Source organism: Octopus sinensis, linkage group LG2 (genome assembly GCF_006345805.1).
Source record: "Octopus sinensis linkage group LG2, ASM634580v1, whole genome shotgun sequence".
Lineage (NCBI taxonomy): Eukaryota > Metazoa > Mollusca > Cephalopoda > Octopoda > Octopodidae > Octopus > Octopus sinensis.
The window spans coordinates 183,093,837-183,121,519 of record NC_042998.1 but is presented as its reverse complement, the minus strand read 5'-3'; the positions used below and the strand labels follow the sequence as shown (position 1 = coordinate 183,121,519).

The window sequence follows — 27,683 nt, the reverse complement described above, 5'->3', positions numbered from 1 at the left end:
TTTGGCAAAGATTATAGCACAAGAACAATGTCTGCGCCTAAAAAGAAAAGTGTTGAAAATAACTTGATATCAGTGATGAATTTATGGAAGATAAGGCAGGCTAGGTAAGGTTAAGAAACAAGGTTAAAAAAAAAAGAACAAACCAAAATAAGAATCACTGTTGGTTGCTTTAGATGTATGTAAGTTGACATGAGGTCAGAATCTGAAATGGTCTTTCAAGAAATAAATAACTTGATATATTTTTAGAGAATTATATTGTTGATTTTCGTTTGGTGCTTTATCTTTGATGTAAGCAAGTAATGTTTGAAACAATAAACTGAAGTTAAAGTGGATATAAAAGTAAAAGTACACAACATAAAGTTATCAGGTGAAAAAAAAAGAAGGAAATATTGATATAGAAATAAAAGAAACAAAACATGAAATATCTTATGGCTTACTGAGAAGGATTTAGTTGCCAGAAAGAAGGTAATTTCCTGAAATGTAAAGAATTACTACTGTTACTTGTAGTCTATGTTGAGGAGCAGATAATGGTAAGAGAACAAGAAATAAAAATTGCACTCTTACTTGAAGCATTAAAATACATTGAATATTTGGTTCAATGCAAAAGTTTCCTAAAAAATATCAACCCAATGGAAGATTAATAAAGTTTAAATCAATTTAATTTTAGTTCATAACCACTACTCTTATTTACTGAGATTAAAAATACTGAGCCATCACTGTAGAGCTGTTGCAGAGTTATTGTCACTGTTGTGAGAAGTTAATGTTAGAATTTCAGACATAGTAATATTCCTATTACTTCAAAACCAGTGATAAAATTATAATAAAGTAGGAAAGTAAGGAATCATTAAACTAAACATATGCCACAAGATTTAAGAAATCAATGTTTTCGTTCCTATTTTTCAAAGTAAAAATAATATAACAGCAAATAATGATAGCTCAATATTTCTAGCAAGAAATATGGTTTTGTACCATCAACAAGTTCCAGACAAACATTGAAATATTTTGCTTTGAAATTTCAACATTAATATATATCATGTTTTCCTCAGGACACAATGTAGTTTCACAAACAGTTGGATTTAAAATATTAGTTTAATATCAACTGAGCTGTGTTCTATGTTAAAGTATTTATAAAGAAGTATTGTGATAAAGAAGTATTGTGAAATGACTAAACATTGTAAACTAGATTAGTAAACTATATACATATATTAGTATTTTTTCCTAAAAATATAAATTATACTAGAAACAGTTGCAGCTATATGAAACATGGAGACAATGTTGCAGCTTAAAGGCAGAAGCAGTACACCAATGTTTGATATCAGATTGAAGTGTCTAAAACACCATGTCCAGAGTAGAGAAGACAAAAAGCATATTAGACAGTGCATTAGTTTTCTTATTACTCTTGAGGGGCAGGGTAACATAAAAGTATCTAACTACTGAAACATTAGCTATATCAATATATACAGTTATACACGTTGATATGTAAGCATATAAAAGTTAACAATTTTAGAAACATTATTTAAATTCATCTCTTTATCAACATATATTTAAACAAGTTTTACTCTTTTGCTTTTTATACATTTTAACGCATTTTATGATTTTTATGATTAAAAAATTTACAAAATTTTAAAGACTAATGACAATTCAAAATATTATTCATTTGGAGAAATTTTCAGACATTTGTTTTTTTAATGAGAAATCTAGATATATTAAAAATACTTTTTGTTTTACATGCTTTATCAAATTGTCAGAATAATATGAAATAAAAATAATTTTCCATACTAAATGGATCTTTTCAAATTATTTTAATTGTGGTATATATATATATATATATATGTTTATATATACATATATTAAGCAATATTAGGAAAAGTTTTGTGCAAAAGTTGATATCATGCTTAATAATTAATAATGGTAAAAAGAAAACCAAAAAAATGATTGTGCAATGTCAGTGAATTAAGAAATTCTTAAAATAATCACATTATTTTGGCATTCAAATAACCAAAGCATTTCTTAATGTTCATGCCTGTTGAGGCCAGAGACAGTCAATTCAAAGACAAAACATGCCTGTCTTGAACCACAGTGTTAATAAATCAGATTGATTGATGCACTGATATGTGTTGAATAATTTCATTTGTAATAATGCTTTGCTATTAAAATTGAACAAAATTCCATGCAAATTCTGTTTTGAAAAAGAATTAGATATTTTGTACCTATATTCTTGTCGTTTGTGCATTTTTTTTTGGTGTGTTGGTTCATTGACATGAAACATATTTTCATTTAAAATACAATTATTTTGAAACACACTACTTATTGGATTGGTTTTTATATTTGATTTTGTTGATACTAATTATAAAATTGATGCATAACAGGCACATGAGTGGGAGAAATGACTGAAAAAGATTAGAGAAATGTTGTTTTTGGCACTTTCAATGATTTAGAAGAAACTTTACAAAAATCTGATTCAAAGGAAATATAGAGTCAGTTGTCTCAAAATAACAGACTAATCAAACATAACACCTCATCATACTCCTTCAGGATGTTCTTATTTCTAGGTATGTGAACAATGTAACTGCAGGAAAACTACTATAACCAAGATCAAAACAAGGTTATGAACTTGACATGATATAACTTCACCTCTTTTGTTTTAAGATTGCTTCTAGTCCAGGATGATTTCCAGCATTGCTAGTAAACAAAACAATCAGTTTTTATACAGTGCTCTTATTTCTTACAATATTAAACTATAACTCCACAGATTCATTGTATAGCATTAGTAGCAGAATAAGAGTAGTGATTCATTGATCAATAAATCAACACTTTAATAACTTTAATAACTTAACTAGTTTTGACTAGTATGTACCTACTAAATAACAAAGACTGCCAACAGAAAAGGTTAGGGAAATTTGTCACACCTAAACCCTTCATAGTAAAATGTTTCGTGTTGTAGCAAAATATAAGAAGTATATATTTGTAGCTTAATCTTTGTCTAAAATTCTATAATTATAGAACTGAGTGATTATAGTAATTAACAACAGTATAGCTAGCTCTGTGGTTAAAACAGCTGGGTTTTTATTCTACTTTCACTATATATTGGTCAGATAATAAACTTAGGCAAAATGCGAAAAAACTTTTTAAATTGCTTCTTGTCTTAAATTTCCAAATCCTCTATTGATATGTACATAGATGATGTTGTTAAGAATGATGAAACACTTATAGATAATATAACAAAATCTAAGTCTTGTAGAATGATTAATGTTTAGCTACAATTTTAAATTAAAAATGAGTAGATAAAACTGAAATGGTTTGTATTCATTAAATTATTGAGCAGTGAGCGCAATATATACCAGCAAACTAAATGTTGAGCACAAAATAGTTCCTAGTAGGTTCAATTTTCAACACGAATTTAAAAGACACCTGTAATTATTTCATTTCATTTACATTACTGTTTCTTAAAAAAAAAAAAAAAGAAGGTATGAACATCTCATGATATCGTTTCCTCTTCTCTGAATCTGAGACTCATTGCTTTTGTAAGAAATGTTTATTGACTCTTTAACAGTCACCTCATGTTTGAAAATTTCAACGTAATCTATAATTTATACTTTACACGAATTATACTTAGTGAAGACCTCCAAACTACATTAACAAAATATTCTAATCTTTTCCTTATACATCCGAATCTTTTCCTCATACATACTTACATACATACATACACTCGTACACACATTGTCAATCTAAAATAAGTAATAAAATAAACAATAAAAGTAACAAAAAGAAAACTTCTCTTCGTTCTGTGCCATCTTGTCTATGAGGCACAGTATAATGAAATTTAACTTCATGACTTCTTCATGTGTCCTACATGGTCCTCCTCTTCCATGTTTTCCTTCTAATATTAGCACATAGACCCATTTTTGTTTTTAGCAAATACTCATAATTTATTATCATTCATTCCAACACAATACACAGCTAAAAGAACATAAATTCATTTCTCTCAATCTTTGCAGATCTTCTACATTCTGGTATCCATGTTTCATTACCATGAAGCTTTATACTTATTATATATGCTTCATACAAATAGGAAAGAACATTTTGTAATTTTTCTTGTTAGTTTGAAAATGAAAATTAGCGGCAGTTATTCGTATATCACAAAGATGTCGAAAAAGACTGAGAAATATATGTCAGAAATCATAGACACATTGTCTGAGAGAAATAAAAGCTAAAAAATTTGCAGAGAAAGTTTAAGTTGAAAACTTAGTGTATGAAGAGGATTATGGTAATGGTTGGGTATCATAACATTTCAGGGATATTGCTTGCTATTTAACTCCAGGTCAGTCCAAAATAAGTAAAGCTATGATTAAAGGCATTCAAAGCCTAATCAACCTCATCTTTAGATATACTTTATCTCAGACTACAATATCCAACATGTCTTTCTTTTATCAAAGATGGAAGAGTGTAAGTTAAATGTAATTTGGCTGCAATTTTTGGCAGATTGAACAACTCTATAGAGGCTCCTTCACTGGACTGGCTCTTAGATATTGATTTGATATTTTGGTAAAAGTCTACACAGATATAATAGTAATTCAGTTGTTGAATTGACTCCAGTATTTGATTGTGATTCATTTTATAGATCCCAGAGTTTGATGCTGCTGCTGCTTGTTTGTTTGTTTGTTTGTTGAGCGAAGCGGCCTTTGTCCAGTAGTGAGAGAAATCCGAAATGTGGTCCTTTGCTATTCGTAAGATCCGCAGAAGAGAAAGCAGGTCAACCCCCAACACTGAGAACATCGATGGATGAATGAATACGTATCCAGGCTCAGCAGTTGCATAGGAAGTCGGGGACAAGAAACAGGAAGAAAGAGTGAGAGAAAGTTGGAGCGAAAGAGTACAACAGGGGTCGCCACCACCCCGTCAGAGCCTCGTGGAGCTTTAAGTGCTTTCGCTCAATAAACACACACAATGCCCGGTCTAGGAATCGAAACTGCGATCCTCCGACCGCAAGTCCGCTGCCCTAACCATTGGGCCATTGCACCTCCACTGCTGCTGCTGATGATGGTGTGTGTGTGTTTTATTAAAATTGTGAATTTATTTTATTGGACATGCAGCTTTAATAAAACATATCCACACACAATATCAACACTGAGTGATCTATTCAAAGTGGTAAATCCAGGACATATACATGTATTAGTTTGATTACAGGTATATAGAGATGAAGTTAGAAGATGAGATAGAAAGAGAGATAGGTCCAGGGACAGAGAGAGAGAAAGAGAGAGAGAGAAAGAGAGAGGAAAAGGGGAAAGAAGAAAGAAAAGAAAGAACTTTTATTAGATGCATGGTGAGTCCTCCATCTGAATGTATGAAACATTGAAGAACTTTAGTTGTCTGAAGAATTCCTGGCTGCTTCATAATACTGAATGTATGAAATTCATAAATAGAAAGTCTTAAGCTTGTGCTTAAGAGGTGTACTTAATTATTAATTACATAAGAGCTTGTATTGGGTAAGTGTACACTTATTTATAGCATGTACAAATATGTGTGTGTGTGTGTATGCGTGTGTGTGTGTGTGAGTGTGCGTTCATGCATAGTTGAGTAGGCAAATAGAAGCAGTGCAGTTAAGTAACACTTTAGAATAGTTAAGAACTCACAGATTAGTTTTTTTTTCCCAACAGGCCACTCTAGTACCTAGTAACTCTAAAAGCAATCTATCTGAGATATAAAACTTTCAGACTAAGTCTGTAGATAGATATATCTATAAATATATATATGTTAGATAGAAAGGAGTTAGATTTATATTGGAGGAAGGGTTACAATCATGTAACAAGAATATTCTTTAAGAAATGCTCCACACCTAAGCAGCCTTGATTGTAAGGCTTCATACTAAAAGAAAGAGGAAAAAAAAAACACACAAAAAAAAAAACATAAATAGCTATTGGAAAGGAAAAGAGAAGAGCAAAAATCTTCAAAGCATATATATTTTAAGTACTATTGTCCAAGGCTAGATGCTGATCTGCAGACAGCAATATTCATAAAAACATACATATCATTGCAGGCTGAAAGAATGGAATTCAAGAAGAAGAAGAAGAAAAATTTGAAAAGGTAAAAAGAACACACACGCGCACACACACACAAAAGTGAAAGTAAATTGGTGGGTGTGGTTTGGATAAAAAAAAAGAAGGAAAAAATGAGGTAGAAGATGCAGCATAAACATTAAGCTGAAATTAATTACATCGCTAGCCGTGATCCCTTAGGTGGCTGTTCAGAAATTGCCAGCATTCTATCATCACCTTCCTCGACATCTTCCAGAATTTTCGAGTAGCTGTAACACAGAAAACCGACCTCTAATGTAACATGGCATGCAGGGATGTATATATGTATACACTTTTTCTATTTATGAGTAACTTGAAAAAATTACATATGTATGTATGTATGTATGTGTGCGTTGTGTGTGCATGTATCATATATCTTATTCTAAATTTATATATATATATATATATATATATATAAATATAGATGTGCATACATATATGTATATAAACATGTGCATGTCTGTCTGTATGTACACACATATATATATATATATATATATATATATATATATATATATATATGTATGTATGTATGTATGTGTTGTTTGATCATTTATTCTAAATATGCGTTTTATGCTTTCATGGGGTAGATGAATATGTTATTTGAGGCATATCGTTTTACAGCTGGATGCACTTCCTGATGCTAACCCTTTCAAGTAAGGGACCTCTTATTCCACACAACTTCGAAGACACAAAGTGACTGGACAATTTATTGACAAGGGAAACTGATAACAAAACCACTCACTGGAGTTTGTACAAATGAACACAGATGTAAATAAGCACACAGACCTTCAAGCATGAACACGCATGCACGCACAGACACACACACACACACACACACACACACACACACACACACACACACACACAGATATGTACACATGATGGTTGTTCAGTTTCCAGCAACCAAATCCATTCACATGTCTTTGGTTGGCCTGGATATTGAACTATAATAGTATTCTTTCTCTGGCTACTATATTTTAAGAACATCCCTCATCACTGCTGATTATGTAATCACTTATGCAACAGAATCTCTGCTACTTCAAAGAATCTTTTTTGACATTTGGGAAAATTTATTTCTCATGTGCTCTTCATGTTCATTGCTCTTGCACATCTACCACACACAAGGCCTATTTTCTCTGTTAACCTGCCAGTTATTTTCTTATACCTCTTGTGTGTTCATAGTTTGTATTGAGTACATTTTCCTACATACTGAGTAAAGCCATTTCCCGTAGGGAAATAAGTTCCTGCCTGTTTTCCCAGTGAGTAAAACTTTAACCATTGCTAGGTCAACTTTGAAACACATTAATTCTAGGGTTTGCTTCTTTATCTGGAATTTCTTTTCTAATTTTACTACAATAATTCAGTTAAGAACAAATTCATAGTTTTAGCATGGCTGGCTTCAGCTATTTCGTTTTTGGATTTGATTTGCAAGATTCTTTATATGAGTTCGTGTGTTGAAGCATATTCTGTTGTGTCTGGGGAGAGTCATTTTCTTTTTGTGCCTTATAATGTAATACACTCACCGGTAAAATTTCCACTTTTTTTCTTATTTTTATTTTACAAAAATTTTCGTTGCGTCACTATTGAAAAGGTTGCAAGACGCAACGAAAATTTTAGGAAAATAAAAATAAGAAAAAAGTGGAAATTTTACCGGTGAGTGTGTTACATTATAAGGCACAAAAAGAAAATGACTCTCCCCAGACACAACAGAAATGGCTTCAGCTAGTTTTGCAAAGACTGTTCTAATTGTCATGGGGTGGTGTGATGGTCTATGTTCACTTAAACTTGTCAGAAATTTCTTGGGTATGAATTGAAACCTATGCAACAAGAGGTGATTTTCTGTGACATTCATATGAGTACATCAACATTCCAACTTGGAGTTGCTTACTGTCACCTAAACTACAATAAAAGCACACAACTTTTTGACATCCTCAGAGCTGCATCTAGGAAATCAGTCACCTATCTTTTCATCATTGGTGACTTCGATTACCTAGAAATTGACTGGGAAACTTTTCACAGCCGAGAAAGAGCAAATTTCTTTGATTGAGTGTTAGATTCAAACTGGTCCCATTTAGTTACGATCCCTACAAAAGGTAACAACACTTTAGATCAACTATTCATTTCTATTCAAGAAATTTTTAAATGACTCAAAACATGCTATAACTAGGTGCCAATCTGTCTCTTATGGGCAGAAAGAAAAGCCATCGTCATCTCCAAATTACTCATTTTGTCTGGAACAAAGGTGACTAGAATTTTTGTTATACTGAGTTACAGTGCCCAAACTGGCTTGTATTTTATAATTCCAGATGTCGGTTCTAACCTTCAATACATTCTTTATTTCAGTCTGGGCTGGGCTGCAGGCAAAGCATCAGTATTATGTAAATACATTAGAATCTCCCAAAAGTGCAATATGGGAGATTGCAGTGGTCTGCCTTACCAGGAAAGAATGAGTGGATGCTGAACATAAATACAGGTTTGCAAACAGGGGATAATAAAGATGCAAAATATGTCCAATCATATCAAGTGACTAAAAGGTTCTTCAATTTGAAGAACAGAGAGCAACCAACCCAGAGGGTAAACTGTGCTGGGAATATGTACATTCAAAACAGAGACCTCATTCTTCAGTAGCTCTCTTTGCAATCCCTATTTAAGTTAGGTTACTGATGAACTTAAAGAGCATCCAAAACTTGTTGCTAAATGTTATGCTGGCATTTTTATTGTTGAAAATTCAAATGTACCCTCTTCACTGCTATGGAAGTCAAATTTCTCAATATCTGTAGAATTTACTCCCGCAATGTTGTGATGCCACCTTAAATGCATGTACAACTATATTTTCCCTATTTTTGACAGTGTTACAGCCTATCTACTTTTCTATCTATTTACTTATCTACTTTTCAAATACAGCAGGCACTTCCTACTCACCAGCTTTCTTTAATTTTTCAAGTAACTTTGTTACCCAAGAACAGTGGAAAATAGTCAATATTATCCCCTGGTTCAAAAAAGGCTACTACACATCAACTGTCAATTACCATCCAATCACTCTCACAATCTGTATTGCCAAATTAATGGAGTCCTGTATCAGAATGACACTTGAATCACTGGAATTCTCATAACTTTATCTATTTCTCACAATTTTGATTTATCTCTAACTCCATCTGCTGTGGCCAACTCAACGAATTTCTTGAAGACATCACCTGAATAACAGATGACAGTTCATGGAAGTATGTTATCTAGCTTCATTTCACCAAAGCCTTTAATTCAACACCACACAAACAGACAGCTTATGGTGAAGCTCTCTGCAATGGACTGAAGTCCAAAATTATTGGTTGAAAAGAGGTAGTTACTGTACTAGAACAACATTTTGCACATTATGGAATGACATCTGGCAGACCACAAGAATCTGTTCTTGGTTTCCTGTTATCTGTGCATACATTAATGAAATAGATGCTGGCTAGAAACATGTTACTCAGCTAAAATACACAGATGACATTGTGCTGTATCTTAAGAGAAAAAGAACAGATCTTAAGACTATATATCTTTCCTGCAATCTGATCAGGATACAATGTAGCAATGGATTGCTGACTGGCAACTCAAGTTAGTTGTAGAAAAGTGCAGCACTATACATTTTGGGAATAAAAGGCTAGAATTTACATACTTCCTCCATAACACTAACTTTACACTGCTGGTGAATGTGACTTCGGCATTATTGTCAACAATGATTTGTGCTGGATGAACCACACTTCTAAAATCTTCAAAATCACAGAAGGTTTCTTAGCCTCACTCAGTAAAACCTTTGTCAAACACTCATCAGCTATCTAAGCTATCTTTTTAAAGCTTTATATGGCTATGGCATGTCCACACTCAGTTTTGTCAAGTATGGAAAACTCACCTTGTTCAAAATACTGATCTAATGGAAGTTGATCAGAGATGTGCAACCAGATGAATACCTTCTGTCAAGTCACTTACCATAACTTGAACGTATTGGCTCTCTGAACATCAAAACTCTAAAGATTCGATGTCTAGCTGAGTTGATAGGAATTCAACAACTTTGTTAATCTTTTTGAATTCAATATCTCTATCACTAATAATATCAAAAACAACACAGTATCCATGACTTGCAGAAACACTTTTTTCACAGCCAGAATTAATTCTGTTATAATTTTTAGCAAATATTTTGTTGGAGCTGGACATTGAAAAAATTCCATTCTTTCTTTCTCTAGCTCTGACGAAATATTTGCAAAAAATTATAATAGAATATCCTGTCTATTGAAAATCTATATTTTTGCAACTGAAGATGGCAGTGTGTTTCAAATTGATGCAATGCTTGCACTGTTTGATTAAATGGAGCCGCCTGAAATGGCCATATTGCATGATATATGTACATGTATACACACATATATAGGTATATATATATAATTAATAATAAGTGCATTATAATATATATAATGTCTACACTCACATGTGCATGTACACACAACACATAACATACATACATACATATAGTTACTGGAAGAGAACTCAATGAAGCAGTATGAGAATATATGTCGAAACATGTAATGCCTGATGTCCTTTTTTCTCTTTCTTCTTGCTCTTCCTTTTTTAAATCTAATTCCAAGTATCATGAACTAAGTGACTTATACTAAATCAGGCATGTGAAGGGTGATGGTACCATAAATGGACTTACAAACAATATGCATTTTCATATTACAATTCAAATGACTGTCACATAAATACTAGTATAAATAACCTTTCTAAGTAATTTTGTTTACACCTAAAATATGTTTGCTGAACATACATACTTTTTAACCTGTATAAATTCTCTTTTATTCCAAGCATGTCCAATGTTAATTTGAACAAATGCTAGAATGATAATCTGTTGCTACTATGAGTATTATTTTAAGTGTTGTTTAGTTTGCATATCATTAATATTACAGCTTTTTTACTTATTGATACTGATAACATATCATCAACAAAATAATGTATTGTATCTCATATTATGATCTTAGGGTATTGTTGTAGTATCTTTTAATTTAGTAAGTGGAGTAAGTGAATAGAGTAATTCAGACTAGTTTAGCAAGATATATGAATAACTGTCATTGTTTCAATTAAGTTTTGTATAATTAAGTGACCTATTATCATTATATCAGTTATGCATGTGTATATGTGTTATTTGCTTGTTTATTTATATATTTTATATTCCGGGTTATATATGTATATTTTGTGTATACATTAGGTGTCTAATTGTAAGTATGCAGTCAGTTGTATTGTCTGTGCAAGTGTGTTATGGGTGTGGGTAAATCTGCAGCAGAGTGTATGTATGTTAGTAACTATTCTTGTGTATTGTTGTTGGAATCTATTTATCACATATGTATTTGTTTCACACTATAAATCTATACTTGAAGTTAATCATCTTTGTTAAACCTTGACAAGAACTCCTTTTATGGAACCTTACGGTCTACTTTAACTACCTCAATTGGGCTGTAACCCAAATAACCTTGAACTTATTAATATAGTTTAAAATTTTTTATTGCTTAATATATTCATAACCTGACACCCTTTAACTGGATGTATCTCGTGTCAACCTGACCTATTTGGTTATTAAATTTTTTTTTTACTTTTAATTAACACACACACACACATATATATGTAAGTATGTATGTGTGATATATATGTACACATATGTATAATGGTTCATCCATAAGATTTGGCAATGATCAAGTAACTGCCAAAAGTTAATTAATAAATAAAAGAATGAAGAAAGAAATAAAGAAGGAAACAAAAATACCTAACATTATTAAGTTATGTCTATTGGTGATCACTGAAGAAAATGACTTCAGCTGCACAGAACCTCAGCTGGTATGCATCAAGCAGGTTACCAGAGAATCACAACAACTCCTAAGTGTACTCCACCTTTCACACATCTAAAGCTAAAATGTAAAGGAGGTAGCAGTATTTAATTGTCACAAAACTGTGATTCTTCCATGGCTTCAATGAAAGGTCTACCATCTGTGACTCCAAGTGGCTTCAGCCATTGATGATCAATGAAGACCATGGCTAGCTGGGCGGTACTTTAACAAGAGATGCAGTTGTGTGTATGTGTGTGTGAGACAGGGAGCAGAAAACCACGACTACTCCAACCTATACCATACCTTTATTGTGGTGGTATTTTAACGTGGCGAGCTGGCAGAATCATTAGCACGCCGGGTGAAATGCTTAGCAGTATTTCATCTGCTACTACGTTCTGAGTTCAAATTCCGGTGAGGACGACTTTGCCTTTCATTCTTTTGGGGTCGATAAATTAAGTACCAGTTACGCACTGGGGTCGATGTAATCGACTTAATCCATTTGTCTCTCCTTGTTTGTCCTCTCTGTGTTTAGTCTCTTGTGGGTAGTAAAGAAATAGGTATTTTAATGTGGAAAGTGTGTGGAATAGTAGAACCTCAACAACAAAACTATTTGATGTTTAGTTGGTAGTCTGTCAAGTATGTGCCACACAGTTTTATTCACTAGATGTAGATGTTTGAGTAGTGCAAGGTTTCTTTAAAGTGAGAAAGAGCTGCATGCACATCAGACTCGCTCTCTTACTCTCACACAATAAGCCGTGAGGCAAAATAAAGTCAAGACAGCTCAGCTTGTTTGAGAATGCAGGAGATTGCCAAACTGGCTGAGGGGTTCACCAGATATTGCAGCACCACCTAACTTGATGTATGTCCAGGCTGTAAAATATCATTCCAGATGTTTGCCCTACATCATGGCTTCTTGCCCAGCACAATATTAGTATGTCGCCGCCTGTACCAGTTGCCTCCACTGGCATGATGCCACAAACTTTGAAGATGTGGAGGTGAAGGTTACTTATTTCTTCTGCATTTCATGTAAACAAAACAGCAACATGCTACAAACATATATATATTTAACATGTGAATGTACATATTATTGGATGGCCATTGACTCAACTGAGTTAATCCACCTTTATACAAAATATTATACATGTATCTCTCTCTGAAACTGGACTCTCTTAAAATAGATTTCCTTCAAGGATTTAACACTTGAATTAAAATCTTATAGTTGATTAATAATGATAGATTCCATTTGTGCTTATAAACTCTAAAATATATCCATCTTCAGAAACAAATGAGTGGAACACATTTGAATTAAAACCATCTTTTACTGTCTGGTGTTTTTCTTGAATATTCTCAAAGAGGATGCTATACAGTCATCTTGGTACATGAAAACTACTGCACTCAATAGAATGTAATTTTATTTGACTGCCTCTCTGCATTTTTCATAACCCCCTGACAGTATGTGAAAACATTCAGAATGGTTATAGACAACTCAAGACCTGTTAGTTTAGGTGTACTGGATATGTTGTTTGCTTACAAACATTTAATGAATAGAAGATACATAATCATTCAAAAACATAAAAACTGTTAACTACACTAAAATATTTATTATTTGGTACCAAAATTTTCGTTGCACTCACTGCAAACTGGAAGTGTGGAACTGTGTCAGTGACCAGGTCACAGTTAGTGTGAAGAAAATTTTGACACCAAATAATAAATGTTTAAATGAAAATAACAGTTTTTGTGTGTGTTTGAATGAGTAATATGTGCCTTCCACATTGTAATTTCCTTAGTTTTAATTTATGGTCTCAGATTAAATCACTTACCAGACAAGGACATCTTTTAAATTTAATAAATCATCGCAAATCTATAAACCTATTCTGACTAGATCTGACTAACGATTTTCAAGTAGTACAGAATTATTAATTTATTTGTGGTAAGATGAAGGGTGGAATGGCCTTATTCATCTGTCAATATTATTCTCATAATACTTGTATAATTAAGAATTATCATTTCATTATTATCAGCTGAGAGCTGGTCAATGTTTGGGTACTTTGGGTCAATGCTGTATAGATCCCTATTTGTATAGAGTTGTTCTTTTGGTCTATATATCCTTTATAATTTACAAAACACATTAAAGGACTGACAGGATCAGTGCAAAAAGGTTAGTTATATTGATTAATTTATCAGGAATACTTTGATATGATACAAAACATGCTGACACAATGCAGAATTACACAATATTTAAGAAATATTAATAACTAAACTGTTTTATTCTTGACCACAGGCTTCACAATCAATATTGGTCTAGGGAAAAGATGCAAGTCATATCAAACTTTGTAGTGCTTTCTGTGATTAAGAATATTCTACTTATGAAACAATATTCTGTTATAATGATGCGTGGAACCAGTTAGTAAGACAGCTTTTCTACCATTAAGAAAAAATTCTGAGATCTATTTTGCCACACTTGATTGAGCAAAAATTATAGTATGATTATAGTCTGATTCTATCACTCATCTTGAGCTGCTCTCAGAATGATTAAGTGGACGCTAAATGCAGGTCTATGTAGCTGACAATGAAATGGTGGTTAGCTCAACTAGAAAATCTTTCAAACTGAGATCAGCACTGATATATATATACACTAGAACAACACAAATATTTTAGCAAAGAAATGCATATGAGAAGAAGAAAGAACAATATTCAGACAGGTAAAATATTGTTAATATTAAATAGACAACATGGAAATATACAGGAAGCAAGAAAGATATAAAAATATTTTAAATAACAAAGCTAACATCATTTAAAATTACAAACAGTAATAGCCATACGTAAACAAAAATAGATACAAAATTCCATAGAAGAAGAAAAAAAAGTTTGATGATTCAAAAATGCATATAGAATGTAAATATATATTTAAAATTAACAGATGGATTATGTTGTTAAAAAAATATATCTGTTCTATGTAATATTGAAAGTTTATGAGCTAAAGTTGAATCTAAAAGAAATATTTGCATTAAGAATTCGGTCAGTTAACATTCTGTCTGATTCCCTTCAGAACATAGCAGAGTAGAAGTCCAAAAAGCTGAAAGTATTGTCAGTGACAGAGGTCATGGAAGAAATTATGAGATCTGTCAAATTGTGATGAAAGCTGCTAAATCTTTCTCATTTGCTAGGCTTTATTTTTCCATATAAAAATAGATATAAAACAAGAATAAAACTTATTTGTTCTATCAAGGATGACAATTCCACAAAAGTAATTGCTTGTATGATTGGAAAATTGTTCAAATAACACAAAAGAAGAAATAAAATAGCCACCAACATCTAAACAGATCTACGGAATTAAAACATAAAAGAAGAAATAGTCACTGTGTCATCATCCATCTATGTCAGTTCTGTTTTTATATTGGCATAGGCTTGACAAGTTCAGAGTTTATCTTATCAATGCTTTTAGGACACACGTTGTCTTTGTTTTTTCATATTGTGCATTAGTCATGTTTCCCAGATAAATATAGTATTTCTGGCTTGCTTTCAAACAGTTTACAATTTAAATACAAAGAAATATTACTGTAATGTTCTATTACTGATTCATTCCCATTCCTTATTCTTCTATGAATATGATGTGTGAGATTGGATATTTTTGTTTGAGTAGTTACAAGCCAGCCCTAACTGAACAAAACAATGATCAAAGTTAATGCAGCAGTAACCATCTCAAGTTTTTTATTTTCAAACAATGTATGTAGAACATTATCAAATACGTCTTGTCTTTTTTAAGAGAGCAGGGTGTGATTTCTCAAATCCTACCCTACTATGTTTAGGGACTTAACTGATATTACTATTGGTTGATCAATCTCATAGACGTCTCATTAGCTTATGAGTATATACAAACTCTCTTGTTGGATTTATTGTCAGCAAAATGTTTTTATGATTGGATACCTTTCGTGCTGCTAAATGTTGAATACTTTGTTATGTTAACTGAGGCAAATAGAGTTCTATGTTTTGCTACAGAGCACAAAATGATGGCTAGGAAAGATGTTGATGTTAGCAATCCAAAAACCTTAGCTATAAGCCACTGCTTCATAACAGCAAAAATAGTCACACACTACCTATTTCTGAAAATTATTTCCTATTGATCTGCTCGAAACGTAAAACCCTCCTTCTTCCCTTCCTTCCTGAGCGTCCAATAATACTATATTTGTTCCACATCCTCGTGTTGTTGTGTTTTCTCTTTGTGTTTTCATGTTTGGATTAACTTTATATCTATATATATATATATTAATAATTTTATATTTTATATTCAGCTATACACCTGTTTAAAGCCTGTCCACAATATTTGAACACCTGATGTCAACAAGAATATGGAGGTATATGCCACTGGATTAACTTCAGGAATTCCTTTGTGTCTGTAGAGTTTATATAAAATATAAGAAATAGAAAATGGAATTCATGAGACTCTTTATTCAGAACCACTATGATCATTTCAACCCCTCCTACACCAGTACCTTACTGGTAGGATGCTGCATAAACAATTGTCATGCATCATAGGTGCTGATGCATCTCTTCAGGTGACTTTTCAAAGAGTACATTATTTTTTTTTACTTACAGTCTTGTTTATTTCTATAACAATACATTTTGGAAAGTGTAGTATACTATCTGATTCTATAGGGAACTTAAGAAAATGTATTGTTATAGAAATAAGTGAAATGGCAAATAAAAAAACAAGGTACCTGAGGAAATGCATTTGCACTTATGATGCATGACAATTGTTTTTACAGCATCTTACCTGTAAGGTTCCAGTGTATGATAGGTTGAAATGATCATAGTAATTCTGAATAAAGAGTCTTGTGAATTCCATTTTCCATCTCTCATATTTTATGTGTGTGTGTATGTGGATTTTTATATGTTATAGTTAAAAACTATATGCAAAGATAAACATGTTTTTCTTTAAAAATCATGAGATTCATTTGGCAGGTGTCAGCATACTTTGTTAAAATGATCAAAAACAACACAGAGTAATAAGTGCAGCATCAGTACAAAATCATCATAGGAGTTATAGATAAAGATGAAGTTGTAAATCACTGGTTGGTATTGAACTATATGAAAGTTTTTTCCCTACTATAGACAGTAGACAGGATAAGTCAATGCTCATACGTGAATACAAATACTAACATGTGTGTGCATACAAAGACACACACATCTTAAATTTGATTCAGACCAATGTTCAATAAATTTAACCATGGCTCTTTAGATATGGCAGTTCTTTGGTTATTTGGGAGCTGAAAGCTTTCCACAGATGAATATTTAAGTATGAGTCAAATACATGAAGAAATATAACACACTTAAAGAAATAATGTGATTATATATATATTAATTAAAAATGGAGAAGGCCAGTTTATGGGAGTACCTTAGGTTTCCCATCCATAAAGGGTTTAGCTTTATGGTGTATTGTCAGACCCCAAAACCTGTTGGCCCATGACTTCCATATATTTTAAGAGGCCATGAGCCAACAGGTTTTTGGAATCTGATGATAAGCCACAAAGCTAAACCCTTTATGGATGGGAAACCAAAGGTAATAACATAAACTGGCCTTCCCCATTTTTAATATATACTGCTCTACATCTTAGAGTGTACTTCTTTCAGATTTGTTTTTTTACAAATGATCCTATATATATATATATGCACACATATACAAATATGCATATACATATACATGTATATTGTATGTATACAATATATATACTGTATACATACATATATACATATATGTATGTATACAATATATATGCAATATGTATACAATATATATGCTTTTGGCTAAGATCAAAGTGTAGTAAAATTGTATCCATACACATATGCATATACATCCATATATATATATATATATATATTATATATATATATATATATATCCATGTAGATATATATTTATACATGCATGCATACATAGACAAGATATACTTCCCACACAAGGATGGTGGGTGTGGCCTCAAGCCTGTATTGATGTCATATGAAGCACATATTATGATACTGAAACAACATCTGCAGCAAGAGAAAGAGACCAATAACAATCTTGACCAAGTATGTGACCATGAAATCAACAACACAAATATGATAGCTAATGATCTTGAGAGGAAGTATGAAATAAAAGCTGATAAAGGTCTCTTCCCCAAGGGATATTGGTAAAATCTATTTATGTGAACAAAATAAAAATAAAAAAGGACCAGTTCATTGGGGAAGATAGTACATGGGTACTTAGCATGAAAAACCAGAGAAGGGGGCTGATCATGTCAAAAACTTGGCATGGAATACTGACAAGTTTATGATGTACCATTTCGAAGGCTACCTCCATGTAATTCAAGAACAAGAAATCCTCACCAAGTATCTACATGACAGGCAACAAATGTAGGCTGTGCAGGACCAAGTCAGAAGACATCAGCCACATTATTGCTAACTGTGAGAGAGTGTCTTCCAGATATGGAAGATGCAGTGGCCAGAGCAGGGTAACAAAAAAGAAAACACCTACAGACAAAGTTGATTATATTGAGACCAATGGATCAAAGGAATACTGGTGGAACTCAGAAACTAAAACAGCCACAGCCAACCAGAAATTATTGTGTGAAACCATAAAGAAAAGGTATGTTTTGTTGTGGAAATCAGTTGCTCTCAGAATATCAATGTAATTAGAAAAATACAAGAGAAAGAGGACAAACCTAGTGCACAAGATACACTTTCAGCTTCATACCTACTGTTATTGGAACCACAAGATACATACCAACCCTGCTGGAACAAAGCATGGCTGTACTTGGGTTTTGTGGGAGAGAACACAAATTCTTAATTCACGCACTACAAATGATCATGATATCTGGGACTATAAAAATTTGCAAGACCTTCTTAAGGTTTAAAGGATGATGAACAAAACTAGATGCTTTCCTTCACAATCTTACTACCAAGTAAGTGGCTGGTCAAAATTTATTCTAAATTAAAAAGAGAAAAGGAACAACGCATATACACACATAGAAACAAATAACAGGACAGACAAACGATGATAGGTATAAGGAATGTATTTATAAGAAAATTATGTATATAATTTATATGAAGTAGTCAGTTTGTATCATTACAGGTGTTTTGAATGGTCAATAATTGGTTGAAATAACAATGCATGATATGTAAGCAGGTGCAATACTGAGGCAATATTGTTTGCTATAAATAAGAGCTAAGTAAGGTATCAGCTAGCACAGATTTTGATAGCTCTGTGCTGCTGGGTGGCTGTATTCTCTTTAGAAGATAAAGTGCAAGATACACATATATATCTGCATATATATATATATATATATATATTTACACACACACTCACATGCATACATATATATACTCTTTCACAAGTTTCAGCTCAAGAGCTGCAACAATACATACATATACATATATGGTTATTACATCTGCTTTACATGCAGAAGGTCATGAATTCGATATATGTGTATATATATGAGTGTGTGTATATATATAAATATACATGAGTACATAGATATATAAATATACATTAAAATATAGTTGTAGCTTTAAAATATCTAAACCTGTGGGTTCGTGAAACATTGATCTGCTCCATATGATGATGTAATTTTGTAGGAGAAAGACAAACAAACATTTAGAACAATTAACACATTTGTAAAATTAAATGACATGAAATATAAAAAGAAGTTGGAGTTTATTATGAAACATTTAACCATATATCTATGAGAGGAATATAATTAGATAAAAGTTTTGTGATAAAAAACATACAGAATAGGGCTTTTTCAAAAAATTACTGATTTTCTTTTTTGTTGGAAATAAATGAAAATATCTCTTAGCTATAATGAAAAAAAATCTTGTAGTTCAATGCATAAATAAATTAATCAATTAGATGCAATAGAAAAAAGTATCCAACCATTGAGGTAAAAAAATAGCAGAATTAAAACATTTTTTAAATTGATCTATTTTTCATTTAAGTAACAAATTAATTCCGGTGAAGGAAATTTGGAAAGAAATTTATATTGACAAATTAGAAACAGATTTAATTTTAGTTATAATATTAGGTTGAATATTAAACAGAGTTATAATGATTTCAGTCAGTCTTTGATATTATTTCTTTAGAGCAGTTTATTTCAAGTACATGTATTTATGACGAAAGGATATTAAAAATGAACAGAAAATGGTATGCACTCTTACTTTGATATGTTTGAAATTTTCTTCATTTGTGATCCTGGACTAGCGGCAGCTTTATCTTTCTTGTTTGGCATGTTTGTCACTGATGATAGAACTGAAATGGCAAAGATATGTTATGTAGATATCAATTCTTAACAGAGACAGAAGTCTCAAATTTACAGTGTATGTCCTGTCTTTTTGTCAAAGGCAATAATATAAATTAAAAGAAATTATGGTTAATGATGGTTATTTATTTGTTCATTTAATGTCTGCATTGCCTTGCTGACATGGATTGGCCAGGGGACTTATTCAAAGCAGAATTTTAAGGTCGTCCTGTCATCAACAATTTTTTTCAGGTAAAGGATTTTTCTTTATTCCACAGATCTTTAAAAGTGCAGAGCAACCAGTGATAATGTTAATAAGGAATGCAAGGATATCACAGCTTTGCTCAGTCAGTGACAAGCTGTGGAATGTCAATATTCACACAGACACACACAAAAGCAGGCTTACATACAGTTTTCATGTAGTATTAGTAGAAGACACTTGCTTAAATTGTAGAACTGAACCTGAAGCAATTTTATGTGGAAGTAAACTTCTTAACCACACAGCCATGCCTGCATTTAGAAGATATTATATCTAGAATAAATCTTATTGAGACCATTGCATAAAATATACTGTGGTTGTAATAATAAACTTCACCATAATATAAATGATTGGTTACTTGGGTACTGAACCTCTAGTGATCACACATTATAAGGGAGTACAAATGGGCACTTAAGATATCCATTATATTCTCAAAGGTAAAACTTCTGTTTGAGAATAGTAAAAAGTGTTGTAGATGTGATTTAATGAAAATTTCCACTACATCACAAAGTTCACAATTAAAAGCTAGATGTTAAAAAAGTAATAACATTATCTAGAAAATTTTATACCCATCATGGGCTATAATAGTGATGTTATTGTGAAACACTTCGATTATGAAGTCCTTTTCAATTAATCTCCATAAAGTAGTCACAATATCAGACATCACATTTGACTGGATCCAAAGTTATGATCATTGGCAATAATAATGAATAATGATGAAGAATTATATTAGGAAAGGGGGAACAGAGTTTTCAGGTTGGTGTACATTATGTGTACCTCATCCAATATGAGCTGAAGATATCCTTGAATGACTGATGTGATGTGAGATAGCAATATCTGACCAGCTGGTATCAGATGGCGATATCCCTGACTGACTGTTGTCAGATTGCAATACTTTTGACCAACTGACATGAAGTAGCAATATTTCTGACTGACAAGATGGTGATATTTCTAAGCAACAGGCATAAGACAGTATCCTTGACTAACTAATTGATTGACATGATTAAAAGATAGCCCAGACTGACTGACATAAGTTGGAGATACTTCTGATCAAATAACTTGAGGCTATCATAAAACAATTTTAAAATATCCTTAGGAATTAAAAAGACATGTTAGATATTGAGGTAACGCTTATGAGCCTTAAATAAAATTAAGAAGTTATTTTATTTGTAATCAAATATTATTCTCTCTCATGTTAAAAAAAATCTCAAAACATTTGCAGCATTGTAATGTTAAGACTAGAAATGAAATCCAGACAGTTGAGTGGGTAAATACATAAAACTAAACATTGAATATAGACAGTGCTTTCTAACAGATCACCAGTGTCATAGTCATCATCATCATCATCGTTGTCATCATCATATCAGTTTCTTTTTGAGCAATGATTGAAAAATCTATAAACCAGATCAACTAAGAAGATTTTAGATATTAATCTTATTTGAATAACATTCGATATATTTCAGTTTTATTCAACCACTTTTTAGAAAAAGTAACAGAATATCTAGTGTTTATAAATAACATTCAACAAAACAAAAATTTCATTTGTCCAACCACAAAAATCAATGATTCACAAAGAACCAATGAAGGAACCTCTATTTGATCAGTCAGTCAACCAGAAATAACCATCTATCTAAAATCAAACCCTACCATTTTAAATAAAGGACTCATTGAATAATGTAGTCTTAGAGATTACTGTTATTCTGAGAAAAGAAAAAAAAGTGTGTGGGGTGATTAAGGCTTCAATGTTTTTGACCACAAGCCTGTATGATCAGGGTTGATCTGGGACTGAATGATAACAATCAATGCATAAATAATTTATTAATTTCAAGCAAGTGTCATAAGTTGAGTTTATTGATAACTTCTTGACTTTTACTTATAATTACAAATAATTATAATTTGGAATTTTTATTAATGCAAAACTTAACCTTATTGATCTTAGAATTTGGGCAGAATTAATTGCTGTGATATGTTTGTGCCTTTAGCTGTAGCTTGTTCCCCTGGCAGTTGATGGAGTCTATTTTCTACCCATTTTCAGTGTTTATTGTACCTGTGCACAAATGTGTAGCCTTGAAAGAAATGAAGCTAGTATGCTTTGCTGACTGTGCAATGTCAGTGTGCATGTTCGACAGAGTGTAAGCAACTTAAGTGAAAAGTTAGGCATAAGAGGCATCAGATGTGGTATGCAAGAGAGACAACTGCACTGGTGTGGTCATGTGATGTGTATAGATGAGGACAGCTATGTAGAGAAGTGCTGATCTCTAACTGTGTAGGGAACCTGTGGTAGAGGTAGACCCAGGAAAACATGGGGTGGAGTGGTGATGCATGATCTTTGAACCTCACAGAGACAATGACTAGTGACCGTGACCTTTGGTGATGACAGGACCCATCAAACCAAGTGCACCCGTGCTGGTGGCATGTAAAGAACACCTTTTGATCATTGAGCTTCACAGTGGCAAAGTGGCTGAGTTCCTTTTGAGTGTTGGGCCTCAGGGAGGCAATGAACGAGACCTTTGGCATTATGTTGTGAAAAATAAAGCTGAGCAAAATCACAGTTGTAGCAGATACTGGTATCACACAAGTTGGCACCCTTGCTGGGTGCATGTAAAAGCACCCTGGTGTCAGCATACTTTGTGAAAATGATCATAAACAAAACAGAACAATAAGTGCAGTATCAGCGCAATATCATCATAGGAGTTATAGATAAAGATGAAGTTGTAAATCACTGGTTGGTATTGAACTATCTGAAGGTTTCTTTTCCCACTGTAGACAGGATAAGTCAATACTCATACATGAATACAAATACATTAACATGTGTGTACACACACACATGCATGTGCATGGTGGAACGTAAAAGCACCTATTACACTCTTGGCATGGTTGGTGTTAGGAAGGGCAGCCTGCTGTGGAAAACTGTCAAATCAGACTGGAGTCTGGTGCAGCCTTCCAGCATGCCAACCTGGTTAAACCATCCAACCCATGCCAGAATGGACAACGGAAGTTAAATGATGATGATGATTAGTAACATAAGTGAAATGAATAGCTACAAATCGGATGGAAATTTGACCAGGAGTTTGATCTCCCAGGAGATCATTGGTAACAACAAAAGCCTTTATTTTGATATGGGAAATTAGAGCTACCTTTAAAAAAATTTCAAGAATTACAAATGATAGAAGAAACAGTTATAAGAAAATACTGAAATAATTAAAATAAAAAACAACATATTTAAAATATAAAATTCAATAATTTAAAAAGAATTAATTTAATATTAGAAATACACAAGCAGTTACTGTTACATTAAGAAAATATGTAAAATTATTATAAATTTTGTCTGTTTACAAAAAGAAAAAAGAAAAGTATAAAGAAAATATTTCTTATAGAGACATGAAACTTAGACAAGTAAACTCGGAATTTAGTTGATAATTAAAGTGTGTTCATGTAGAGTCACAGCATAACAATGGTTTTTGAAATAGGTACATGGTCAAATTGTGAAGGGATATAAGTCTATGAAATCCACCTCAGTACATGACCAGTTCTTTATTTTACCAACCTATGAAGGAAGAAAAGCAAGGTCAACCTTTCCAGGAGTTGACTTCATAATGCAAAGAGATGTAACTAAATACCACAAGACAGAGTTTGTACCTTGTTTTACTAATTTTGCAATTCAGTAACCTAAGAATATAATAATAATAATATTAATAATAATAATAATAATAATAATAATAATAATAATAATGAAAATAATAATGATAATAATGATGATAATAATAATAATAATAATAATAATAATAATAATAATAATAATAATAGCATTTACCTGTCATTAATTGCTGAAGTAGGTTTTATTTATAATGTAGAAATATTTGATATTAAAAGAGAGAGAGAGAAAAAAAAAATTGACAGCAATATATAGTTACAGACATAGAAAAGAAACTAGTTTTCTAGCATGCTTTCTGTGAAAATATTGGAAATTAACAAGAAAAAAACCCAATAGTATAAAAAAAAAAGAGAAGAAAGAAAATAGTTGAAGATGAGAGTAAACTGATAAAAATCAAGGATGCACAATATGATATAAATGACAGAATATATTGGAGACTGAATGTAACATGCCCATGCTTTATTCTGTGGATAACACTATAACACATTTTAAAATATAGAATAAATTGAGCAGACATCAGCATATTTGGTCCATTCAGTAGCAATCACACAATTTATTGATGATAAAACAACACCCAATATATACAAAGACAAAACAAGTTTACCCATACCCAAATATATACCTATACCTACACACACACACACACACACGTGTGTGTGTGTGTGTATGAATATATAAAAAACGCGTGGTTCATTAAATACATGTCTGTGTTCAAGTTATATCTTTTTAAATTTAACCCTTTCATATTCATGTTATTCTGTCAAAAGTAATACTTATTTATTCACATTATTTTAAATTAATCCTGCATTATCTTGTAGCTTTGAGATTTTGATGAAGTAACTATTCATTTTTAGAATTATATAGTAGGGCTGGTGTGAGAGGCCAGATCTGGCCAATTTGAACATAAAACAAAGGAGAATATTTTGGCTGGATATGGCCGGTTTAAATGCTAAAGGTTTAAATATTTTCTGTTATTCATTTTTTTAAATAATTATTTTGAGGTAATAAAGACTCTAAATTCATATTCAACATTTCCAGATCTTAACAGTCTCATTTTCAAGAACTGAATTTATTTGGCATCTATGCTGATTCTTATATACAGGTTGAATTAATGTTGACTTTCCTGCCAGAGTTTTTTTTAAACATTAGTCAGTAATCGTGTTGATTTGTTTGTCGCAGTCAAATTTTTAACTACTACACATACAAATTAACAAGAAAGCTTCTCTGTAGTCACTTGACTAGCTAGAAATAGCAACCAAAGTTCCATCATATCACATCTTCCTAGGAAGGACGTTTTGGGTAATACGTCTTTGGGTAAACACTGCTAAAAAAAAAAAAGAAGTGATGGACAACTGCTAGAATGCCTTTGATCATAGCTCTGGTTGACTAGAGACAATCTGGGGTTAAACAACAGAAACCACTACAAACAGAATGAGAAGTAATGCAATATATTAATGATTTAATAAAGGTTAAAGTGTGATGAGAATACCAGCTCCACCACTGTATGTCACCGAATTTTCTGTTGATTGGGATTAGTCAGTGTCAGAAGATTAACAGCTTCATAATTATTTACTTGTGATTTATTGCTTTTTTAAACAGCCTCTCCACCACAAATGAAATTTTTAATGAATTTCATTAAATGCTTAGAAAAATTGACTTCAGTTTTATTATGGTTTGCTCTTTAGAAGAGATATGAAACTAGCAATAAAATTTTGTTCAGTGCAAAATGTTATAACACAAACCATTATTTTACACTTATGATTTAAATTTAGTGAAATAAAATAATTCTGAAGTTGCTTTGAAGAATGGTAATAGCATAAATTTCCAAGATATGTCTATAGCAAAAATATTTAATTTAGATCAATATTGTTGATTGTTGTAAGAGAATGTTTAAAAAGCCATAGTGATTTTATTCACTTTTAATCAAGTTTCCTGTTTACTAGATCATTATGTGTTGGAAACTAAAGTAATCTCTATTAATATCTATTTATTCTATTATAAGTCATTGACATAAAGTGTCATAACAAGTTTTTATAAGTTAACCATTTCAAAGCATATTTAGCATATTCTAGAAAATAAAATGTTAAATTTTAAACAGACTTTTACAGAATTTTACTGAAATATTTAAACATGGCTCTAAATATTCAAAAATAAGAAATTCTTTTGAAAGATAATAAATTTAATCTTGCAACATTTTTTCATTTTAAAAGTACAGATAAATCTCAATTCCAAAGCAAAAATAGCTTCAAATAGGTTTAATTATCCAAGAGGGAACTAAATATTTTACTCAGGAACTTGATGTTTTAGCAACTAAGTCATACTGACAACTATGCAGTTAATTCAAAGCTAGTAAAATACTTTCTACAAATATAAATTTATATCTCGGCATAGCTCAAGGCAGGAAATGTGGTACTTAATATCTTGGTGGAATTTCCGACATGGGGGAATTGGATGATTAAATAAGATTAATTTGTTTGATATTTCATGTGAAGTGTTGACAGTTAGTAATTGGCTGTAAATATGAGTGGGAGGAACTATCCAAAGAGATAAACATGGTTTTAGGAAGAAAGGTGCCTTAAGAGAGATAAAATGGATGTAGCAACAAAACACGTAAAATATGATTGAGTGTGATGTTTAGAAGTAGAATAGTATGAACATTTATACATGAGCAGAGATTCTTATAGTCATTATAGATGATTTAAAAGAGCTTGCTAGTGTACAGGAGATTGTATGTGTGGTAAGGCTGGAAATCAATAAACAGAATATTTGTGACTATGGAGGGTGAATAATTCTAGATATTGTAACTAATTTCTATGCTGGGTCGAGCTTGGCTTTTTAAAGAGATCAATAATTACTGGAGGACAAAACTATTTTTACATGTAAAGAAATTTTGTTTGATTCAACATTTATTTTATGATAACATGCCTGATTATTATTTTATATAACATCATCTGTATACAAAAACTTACATTTGTTTCAACATTATATTTACAAACACATTTTTTCAATTCAAAAACTTAACCTGAAGCATCAATCTAAACTGTTAAACACTTTTTCATCTTTCATAGACAGATTTATATTATTAATAAAATAAAGAAGAAAGCGTATATGCCATCAAAAAGTTTGTTATTTTCAGACTGTTATTTTAAAAGGTCTTAAACCTGACATATATCAATGTCAGCTTTCAGTAATAGCTGTAGCTACTGAAATAAAGCCTACATCTTATAATCAATTATTTTTCATAATGAAAGAAAGCTTTCATTATATTCTGTTCATGTAATGCAGGATTTAGAAGAAACTGCTTATAGATCTTGGATTATAGTTTTCTTGAACCTATTTGGTTGGAAAACAGGTGTCCTTTAATTCCCATGAGTTAAGACGATTGCTTGTAATTACTATAAAACTCTGAGAATACAATATATATGCAGTCTTATGTACTACCTTAATAAAAAGAGGCTGCTATACATTGATTTACACCTTGAATAGCTTTTAAAAATAAATGAACATAAATGGACATTAAAACAGATACTGCCCATCCTGAGAGGCATTAATTCTGGACACCTTATCGTCATA

The 27,683-nt window shown here is 31.8% G+C and overlaps 1 protein-coding gene across 16 annotated transcripts in view; it reads right to left on the bottom strand.

Annotated features, from left to right (window-relative positions):
* LOC115228444 (calcium-activated potassium channel slowpoke) overlaps positions 1 to 27,683 on the bottom strand; it is a 334,128-nt gene that overhangs the window by 60,292 nt on the left and 246,153 nt on the right. For 10 of the 16 annotated variants that reach the window (XR_004997920.1, XM_029799032.2, XM_036500503.1 and 7 more), the window contains 3 exons: positions 20,117 to 20,207; positions 6,215 to 6,304; positions 438 to 473 (listed from right to left, as the gene is read on the bottom strand). Coding sequence is in view for 15 of the 16 variants with exons in the window: in XM_029799032.2 (XP_029654892.1) it covers positions 438 to 473; positions 6,215 to 6,304; positions 20,117 to 20,207 (217 nt within the window). In the remaining variant the exon portion in view is untranslated. The remainder of the gene's footprint in view (positions 1 to 437; positions 474 to 6,214; positions 6,305 to 20,116; positions 20,208 to 27,683) is intronic. The other 6 variants (XM_029799044.2, XM_029799038.2, XM_036500511.1 and 3 more) reach the window with 2 other exon arrangements.